At 51.2% G+C, this 9578-nt stretch overlaps 1 protein-coding gene across 1 annotated transcript; it reads right to left on the bottom strand.

The window, feature by feature from the left end:
• Nucleotides 1-4523: 4523 nt before the first annotated feature.
• LOC129693999 (solute carrier family 35 member G3-like) lies at nt 4524-7078 on the bottom strand. Its single transcript, XM_055630720.1, has 2 exons — nt 5879-7078; nt 4524-4601 (listed from the first exon to the last, which is right to left on the bottom strand). Exons 1-2 carry the CDS (start codon nt 7076-7078, stop codon nt 4524-4526), a joined length of 1278 nt encoding a protein of 425 aa, XP_055486695.1.
• Nucleotides 7079-9578: the final 2500 nt, after the last annotated feature.

The raw sequence follows: 9578 nt of genomic DNA, 5'->3' as shown, positions 1-9578 counted from the left end.
CCCCACCCCGGGAAGGGGCTTACCGGACGGAGTAAGCCGGTCTGGCTTGGCGGACGGGACCCATGGAGCGACCCATTCTGTACGCGATTCTCAGCAACAAACGGTGTCACCTCCTGCCTGCTCTCCTGGTTTTTATTTCAACGTTAAACGTACGCAGACGCACCCTCTCCACGCACAGACACGCGCGGAGCTGCAGAGGCCCCGGGTCTCGACCTCCTCATTCCTTCCCTCCACAGATGCCGCCTGGCCCTCTGAGTTACTCCAGCACTTTCTGTATGTATGTGTGTCTCTGACGTATTCAAGAGGGACAGTTAGATGTCGGGGGGGGGGGGGGGAGGGGAAGAGTCCAGAACCAGGGGTCACACACAGTTTAAGAATAAGGGGTACACAAAAAAGCCGGAGAAACTCAGCGGGTGCAGCAGCATCTATGGAGCGAAGGAAATAGGCGACGTTTCGGGCCGAAACCCTAAGAATAAGGGGTACGGCCACTTGGGACTGAGATGAGGAAAAAAAACCTTTTCACCCAGAGAGTTGTGAATCAGTGGAATTCTCTGCCACAGAGGGCAGTGGAGGCCGATTCACTGGATGTTTTCAAGAGGGAGTTAGATTTAGCTCTTAGGGCTAACGGAATGGTGGGATATGGCGGTGCTGGCTGGAAGGGCTGAATGGCCTCCTCCTGCACCTATTGTTTATGTAGATAGTAGTTCAGCACTGCACTCTGGTTGTGGTGGGATGATTCAGTTGCCTGATAACAGCCGGGAAGAAACGGTCCCTGAATCTGGAGGTGTGTGCGTTTTCACACTTCTGTACAGAAGGTATACAAGACAGACACAAAGTGCTGGAGTAACTCAGCGGGTCAGGCAGCATCTGTGGAGAACATGGATAGGTGACGTTTCACAGAGTGCTGGAGTAACTCAGCGGGTCAGGTAGCATCTATGGAGCTAAGGAAATAGGAAACGTTTCGGGCTGAAACCCGTAAGGGTTTCGGCCCGAAACGTTGCCTATTTCCAGAAGGATTTCGGCCCGAAACGTTGCCTATTTCCTTAGCTCCATAGATGCTGCTGCACCATAACTGAGTGGGTCTGGCAGCTTCTGTGGAGAACATGGATAGGTGCGTTTCACAGAGTGCTGGTGTAACTCAGCGGGTCAGGCAGCATCTGTGGAGAACATGGATAGGTGACATTTCACAGAGTGCTGGAGTAACTCAGCGGGTCAGGCAGCATCTGTGGAGAACATGGATAGGTGACGTTTCACAGAGTGCTGGACTAACTGTGGGTTGAATGGTGGTGCTGGCTCGAAGGGCCGAATGGCCTACTCCTGCACCTATTGTCCATGTTTCTAATTAGTTTAGTTTAGCGTCAAGTGTAACGAGGTACATTGAAAAGCTTTTTGTTGCGTGCTAACCAGTCAGCGGAAAGACAATACATGATTACAATCGAGCCGTCCACAGTGTAGAGATACACGATAAGGGAATAACGTTAAGTGCAAGGTAAAGCCACACACCAGCGATCACCAGCGTTACCCTATACGTTGGGTACAATTTGTGTCTGCCTGCCAATTTATAGACTTCACTTTAGATGTCCAAGATGGAAACAGCGTGGAAACAGGCCCCTTGGCCCACCGAGTCCGCGCCGACCAGCCTACAGACCCGCACGACTTTGGAGCGTGAGAGGAAACCAGAGCACTCGGAGAAAACCCACTCGGGTCAAAGGGAAAAGGTGCAGACTCCACACAGACAGCAGCCGAGTTCGGGATGGATACCCCGGTTCTCTGGCGCAGTGAGGCAGCAACTCTACCCCAAACGTGATGCCTCGCTGAGCCAACTAGTTCATATGTGATAGGAGAAGTATTAGGCCATTCGGCCCATCAAGTCTGTTCAATCATAGCTGATCTGTCTCTCCTAACTCCATTCTCCCCATAACCTCTGACACCCGCACTAAACAAGATTCTGTCTATCTCTGTCTTAAAAATATCCACTGACTTGTGGCCTCCACCGCCGTCTGTGGCAACGAATCCCACAGAAGAAATCCCTCCTCGTCTCCTTCCTAAAGGACCGTTCTTTAATTCCGAGGCTGTGACCTCTGGTCCTAAACTTTCCCTCTAATGGAAACATCCTCTCCACATCTGAAGATAGACACAAAATGCTGGAGTAACTCAGCGGGACAGGCAGCATCTCTGGGGAGAAGGGATGGGTGGCGTTTCGGGTCCAGACCCTTCTTCAGACTGGTTAGGGATAAGGGAAACGAGAGTTGTACACCGTGATGTTGAGAGATGAACTAAAGTCCATGTAGACATTCTCGAGCAACCTGCCCTTGTCTAATGTATTGGTTATGTTAACAAATCTCAAATCAAATTTGTAAGCCATGTTCTTTCACACACATCACTGTGTGTATATCTCTCGTTTCCCTTATCCCTGACCAGTCTGAAGAAGGTGTCTCTGAGTTGGATGATCAGCCATGATCATATTGAATGGCGGTGCAGGCTCGAAGGGCCGAATGGCCTCCCCCCTGCACCTAATTTCCATGTTTCTATGTCTCAACCTGAAACGTCGCCCATTCCTTCTCTCCAGAGATGCTGCCCGACCCGCTGAGTTACTCCAGCATTTTTGTGTCTATATCTTCGGTGTAAACCAGCATCTGCAGTTCCTTCTTAGACACTCCTCTCCAGGCCTTTCACCAGCCCCCAACCATGCCTCCTGGTGTACCAAGGGGAGGGGGGTTGGGTTAAAGGCCCTAAAGCACTGGATGGAGCAGTGCACAGCAAAGGAGAACTAGGCAAAGATTTCAGCAAAGATACTAGAGGATATTGGGCCGATTAGGAAAAGGGGAGATGCAACGAGACCTGGGTGTCATGGTACACCAGTCATTGAAAGTAAGCATGCAGGTGCAGCAGGCAGTGAAGAAAGCAAATGGTATGTTAGCATTCATAGCAAAAGGATTTGAGTATAGGAACAGGGAGGTTCTACTGCAGTTGTACAGGGTCTTGGTGAGACCACACCTGGAGTATTGCGTACAGTTTTGGTCTCCTAATCTGAGGAAAGACATTCTTGCCATAGAGGGAGTGCAGAGAAGGTTCACCAGACTGATTCCTGAGATGGCAGGACTTTCATATGAGGAAAGACTTGATAGCCTTGGCTTGTACTCGCTAGAATTTAGGAGATTGAGGGGGGATCTTATAGAAACTTACAAAATTCTTAAGGGGTTGGACAGGCTAGATGCAGGAAGATTGTTCCCGATGTTGGGGAAGTCCAGGACAAGGGGTCACAGCTTAAGGATAAGGGGGAAATCCTTTAAGACCGAGATGAGAAGAACATTTTTCACACAGAGAGTGGTGAATCTGTGGAATTCTCTGCCACAGAAGGTAGTTGAGGCCACACAGTTCATTGGCTATATTTAAGAGGGAGTTAGATGTGGCCCTTGTGGCTAAGGGATCAGGGGGTATGGAGAGAAGGCAGGGATGGGATACTGAGTTGGATGATCAGCCATGATCATATTGAATGACGGTACAGGCTCAGAAGGGCCGAATGGCCTCTATTCCTGCACCTATTGTCTATGTATCTATGATACTAGCACCTCTAGTATCCTTGGATTTCAATCCATGCTCCTTGCAGTGGTGAACGATGCCCTGTAGGTGGTGGTGTCGAGCCACGCCCGGGTTGTGGCTCAGCAGCACCTCCAGGAGGCCTTGAGCAGTACTGCCGCATCAAACACCCTCTCTCCCATTACCCAACTCAGTTGACTTGCTCACAAAATGCTGGAGTAACTCAGTGGGACAGGCAGCATCTCTGGAGAGAAGGGACAGCTGGCATTACGGGACGCGACCCTTCTTCAGTCTGGCAGTCTGAAACGAGAGATCCAGTCCGAAGAAGGGTCTCGCCCCGAAATGTCACAGAGAATGGAGCGGCTGGGCTTGTACACTCTGGAGTTTAAAAGGATGAGAGGGAATCTCATTGAAACATATAAGATTGTTAAGGGATGTCAGGACTTTCATATGAAGAAAGACTGGATAGACTCAGTTTGTACTCGCTAGAATTTAGAAGGATGAGGGGATTTCTCATTGAAACATATATGAGATTGTTAAGGGTTTGGACACGCTAGAGGCAGGAAACATGTTCTCGATGTTGGGGGAGTCCAGAACCAGGGGCCACACACACACACACACAGTTTAAGAATAAGGAGTAAGCCATTTAGAACGGAGACGAGGAAACACTTTTTCTCACAGAGAGTGGTGAGTCTGTGGAATTCTCTGCCTCAGTGGGCGGTGGAGGCCGGTTCTCTGGATGCTTTCAAGAGAGAGCTAGATAGGGCTCTTAAAGATAGCGGAGTCAGGGGAGAAGGCAGGAACGGGGTACTGATTGGGGATGATCAGCCATGATCACATTGAATGGTGGTGCTGGCTCGATGGGCTGAATGGCCTCTACTCCCACACCTATTGTCTATTGTCATAAGACCACAAGAAATGGAGCCAAGAAGTGGCGACTCTTGAATATGGGCTCAGCGGCCTGTTTCTATGCATGAGGTACTTCACCGGGAATGGTTCTTATATACGCCAATAATCCTACTGATCTGTGTGTCCGATAAAAGAATCTCACTGTACCCTTGCTACATGTGGAAAATAAAGGGATCATTGTTTAGAGGTACAGTACGGAAGCAGGCCCTTCGGCCCATCGAGTCAGCGCCAACCGCTGATCACGCCTATACAAGCACTATCCTACACACACCACTATCCCACACACACACACACACTAGGGACAATTTATATATAGGGCCAATTAGCCTACAAACCTGCATGTCTTTGGAGTGTGGGAGGAAACCGGAGCACCTGGAGAAAGCCCACACAGTCACAGGGAGAATGTATAAGCTCTGTACAGATTCTGTGCATCTATAGTCAGGATTTAACCCAAGTCCCCAGTGCTGTAAGGCAGTAAAGATACCCCACAGATTCCCATAAAATCCTTCACCTTAAACCTGTGTCCTCTGGTTCTTGATTTCCCTCCTTTGCGTATCTACCCGATCTATTCCTCTCATGATTTTGTACACCTCTATAAGATCGCCCCTCATCCTCCTGCACTGCAAGGAATAGAGACCCAGCCTCCTCAACCTCTCCCTGTAGCTCACACCCTCCAGTCCTGCCAACATCTTCGTAAATCTTCTCTGTAAACCTATTCCAGCTTGACCACATCTTTCCTACAACGTGGTTCCCAGAACTGAACACGATACTATAAATGCGGTCTCACCAACGTCTTGTACAACTGCAACATCAACTCCCAACTTCTATACTCAATACTCTGGCTGATGGAGGCCAATGTGCCTTAAAGTCATAAGTGATGGGAGTAGAATGAGGACATTCGGCCCATCAAGTCTACTCCGCCATTCAATCATGGCTGGTCTGTCTCTCCCTCCTAACCCCATTCTCCTGCCTTCTCCCCATAACCCCTGACACCCGCACTGATCAAGAATCTATCTATCTCTGCCTTAAAAACATCCACTGACTTGAAGTATATGTGTGTGTGTGCGTATATATGTGTGTGTCTGCATATGAGAGTGCATGTGTGTGTGTGTGTGTGCATATGAGAGTACGTGTGTGTACATGTGTGTGTGTGTGTGCATGTGTATGTGTGTGTGTGCGTATATGTATGAGTGTGTGTGTGTGTATATGAGAGTGTGTGTGAATGTGTGCGTATGAGTGTGTATGGGGGGTAGAAGATTGCAACCTTCACGTGGTCCGCCCTGTTTTGACGAATGCAATCAACCCAGCGTGCACAATCAAATAAGATCAAATAGAACAATTTGTCCTGCAACTTTAGGCTGTGCACGTCATATGCAAGAAGAAGTGTGTGCATGAGACTAACGGAGAGAGAGGCAGTGTAGATAAATACAAGGTGATTTATTGTTTCTGTTGCTGTTGTAGTTGCTGCTGCTGTTGCTGCTCTAGTGCTGCTCTGTTGTAGCTGCTGCTGTTGCTGTTGTAGTTGCTGCTGCTGTTGTTGCTGCTCTAGTAGCTGCTGTTGCTCTTGCCTGCCGATGTGGATATTGTGTATTGACACCACCACGATACTGCCGATGATCACACCGGCCCCACCGACATCGTAGGCAGTGACCGGCTCGCTCAGGACAAAGTACTGCACAGCCATGGTGACCACCACCTCCGAGTGCAGGAAGGCACAGACCAGGGCGGGGTGGGTCTTGGTGACGGCGTAGTTGGCACAGAAGAAGGAGACGAGAGCCAGGACGGTGATGCTAGTGGCACAGCTCCAGGTGAGCGGGTCCCTGGTGATCACCGGCTCCTGGAGCAGCGGGAAGAGGGGGGCGCACAGCGAGCTGCCCACCACGCCGAAGGTGAAGGCGGCGGTGAGGAGCTTGGCCGGGTGCGAGAAGGTGCGGAAGATGATGAGGGCGACGGCCAGCGCCAGGCCGCCCAGCATGGCCAGCACGTAGCCCAGGATGTCAGTCAGCAGGGTGGTCTTCTCCAGCCACATCAGCTCGGGCACCACGATGAGGCAGAGGCCGGCCATGCTGCCCACCAGACCCACCCAGTCGTAGGCGGTCAGCTGGTACGAGCCGATGACCACGCCCATGATGGCGGAGCAGAGGGTGGAGGTCCCCTTGCGCACGGTGGTGGCGCTCCCAGCCGGGATGACCATGAAGGAACTGTAGGCGCAGCCGATGGACACCACGTTGATGAAGGCGTGCACGAAGATTGGCCGCCACGCCTGGCGCGGTCCGAATAACGGCGCTCCCCGGTAGCGCAACAACGCGCCCAGCGTCAGGTGCATGAGGCAACGGAACAGCAGGATCTCCAGCGAGGGCATGCGGGTCGCCTGGTAGGCGATGCGGGTGAAGGGCCCCACAAAGCCGGCGGGCACGCCGCCACCAAACAGGGCCACCGCCAGCCCCTTGGCATTGTCCGACAGGTGGCACATACCCACTGCGTCACGCCGCACGTTCCCACCGCCCCGGGCATCGCGCTGCTCTGCTGGGGGCTTCATCGGAGATGGGAGCCCCCAGACCGCTCGGTGGCACCTGGGCAGGTTCAGAGAAGAGAGGTGGTTACTTTGGTTGGACCTCACCAGCACCATTTCCCAATCTCCATATCCCTGTATTAGACCACATTGGGAAGACCAAGCCTGCTTCCCAATCTCCATATCCCTGTATTAGACCACATTGGGAAGACCAAGCCTGCTTCCCAATCTCCATATCCCTGGATTAGACCACATTGGGAAGACCGAGCCTGCTTCCAAATCTCCTTATCCCTGGATTAGACCACATTGGGATCACCAAGCCTGGTTTCACACAGAGAGTGGTGGATCTCTGGAATTCTCTGCCACAGAAAGTAGTTGAGGCCAGTTCATTGGCTATATTTAAGAGGGAGTTAGATGTGGCCCTTGTGGCTAAAGGGGATCAGGGGGTATAGAGAGAAGGCAGGGATGGGATACTGAGTTGGATGATCAGCCATGATCATATTGAATGGCGAATGGTGCAGGCTCGAAGGGCCGAATGGCCTACTCCTTTAGCCACAAGGGCCACATTTAACTCCCTCTTAAATATAGCCAATGAACTGTGGCCTCAACTACCTTCTGTGGCAGAGAATTCCACAGATTCACCACTCTCTGTGTAAAAAATGTTTTTCTCATCTCGGTCTTAAAGGATTTCCCCCTTATCCTTAAACTGTGTGTGTGTGGCCCCTTGTTCTGGACTCCCCCAACATCGGGAACAATCTTCCTGCATCTAGCGTGTCCAACCCCTTAAGCACTGTGTGTGTGTGTGTGTGTGTGTGTGTGTGTGCATGGATCCCTCCTATCTCTGTATCCCTGGGATATAGACCACACTTGGCCCGGGTCCAGTCTCCTTATCCCTGGACCGGTCCACTCCAGCGAGACCCAGGTCCCAGGTCCAGTTCCTGTCTCCATGTCCCAGGGGCCAGGCGGGGAGAGGGGGGGGGGAGATGGGGCGCCATTACCTGGGATCGAGAGGGTAGTTAGTAGTCACGACACACCAAGCCTCCAGGTCCCGGGGAAGGCCAAGGGGGGAGGAACTGCCCCCCCCCCTGTGATGTCACAAACGCCCCCCCTCACGACCTCACACTGTGGCCGGTGGGGATTCCATATGGGGGGGGTCACATTGAGGGGGTTCCAGGCCTATTACTGTCACAGAAAGCCAATGGTATGTTAGCATTCATAGCAAAAGGATTTGAGTATTAGAGCAGGGAGGTTCTACTGCAGTTGTACAGGGTCTTGGTGAGACCACACCTGGAGTATTGCGTACAGTTTTGGTCTCCTAATCTGAGGAAAGACATTCTTGCCATAGAGGGAGTACAGAGAAGGTTCACCAGACTGATTCCTGGGATGGCATAGAAACATAGAAATTAGGTGCAGGAGTAGGCCATTCGGCCCTTCGAGCCTGCACCATTCGCCATTTAATATGATCATGGCTGATCATCCAACTCAGTATCCCATCCCTGCCTTCTCTCCATACCCACTGATCCCTTTAGCCACAAGGGCCACATCTAACTCCCTCTTAAATATAGCCAATGAACTGGCCTCAACTACCCTCTGTGGCAGAGAGTTCCAGAGATTCACCACTCTCTGTGTGAAAAATGGCAGGACTTTCATATGAAGAAAGACTGGATAGACTCGGCTTGTACTCGCTAGAATTTAGAAGATTGAGGGGGGGGGGGGTCTTATAGAAACTTACAAAATTCTTAAGGGGTTGGACAGGCTAGATGCAGGAAGATTGTTCCCGATGTTGGGGAAGTCCAGGACAAGGGGTCACAATTTAAGGATAAGGGGGAAATCTTTTAGGACCGAGATGAGAAAAACATTTTTCACACGGAGAGTGATGAATCTGTGGAATTCTCTGCCACAGAAGGTAGTTGAGGCCACACAGTTCATTGGCTATATTTAAGAGGGAGTTAGATGTGGCCCTTGTGGCTAAAGGGATCAGGGGGTATGGAGAGAAGGCAGGTACAGGATACTGAGTTGGATGATCAGCCATGATCATATTGAATGGCGAATGGTGCAGGCTCGAAGGGCTGAATGGCCTCTACTCCTGCACCCATTGTCTATGTGTACCGAGGTACAGCAAAAAGCTTTTCGTCACATGCTATCCAGTCAGCGGAAAGACCACACGTGATTGTTAAGGGTTTGGACACGCTAGAGGCAGGAAACATGTTCCCGATGTTGGGGGAGTCCAGAATCAGAGGCCACACACACACACACAGTTTAAGAATAAGGGGTAAGCCATTTAGAACGGAGACGAGCAAACACTTTTTCTCACACAGAGAGTGGTGAGTCTGTGGAATTCTCTGCCTCAGAGGGCGGTGGAGGCCGGTTCTCTGGATGCTTTCAAGAGAGAGCTAGATAGGGCTCTTAAAGATAGTGAAGTCAGGGGATATGGGGAGAAGGCAGGAACGGGGTACTGACTGGGGATGGTCACAGCTGTGATCACATTGAATGGCCCTCTACTCCTGTACCTATTGTCTAACTCTCTCTAGCATCCTGCGAACCTGCCTCCATCACCCTCTGAGGCAGAGAATTCCACAGACTCACCACTCTCTGTGAGAAAAATTGTTTCCTCGTC

This window comes from Leucoraja erinacea, unplaced genomic scaffold (assembly GCF_028641065.1).
Source record: "Leucoraja erinacea ecotype New England unplaced genomic scaffold, Leri_hhj_1 Leri_51C, whole genome shotgun sequence".
NCBI lineage: Eukaryota > Metazoa > Chordata > Chondrichthyes > Rajiformes > Rajidae > Leucoraja > Leucoraja erinaceus.
Note: the sequence above shows the minus strand (reverse complement) of the source record. Positions and strands in the feature narration are given on the sequence as shown.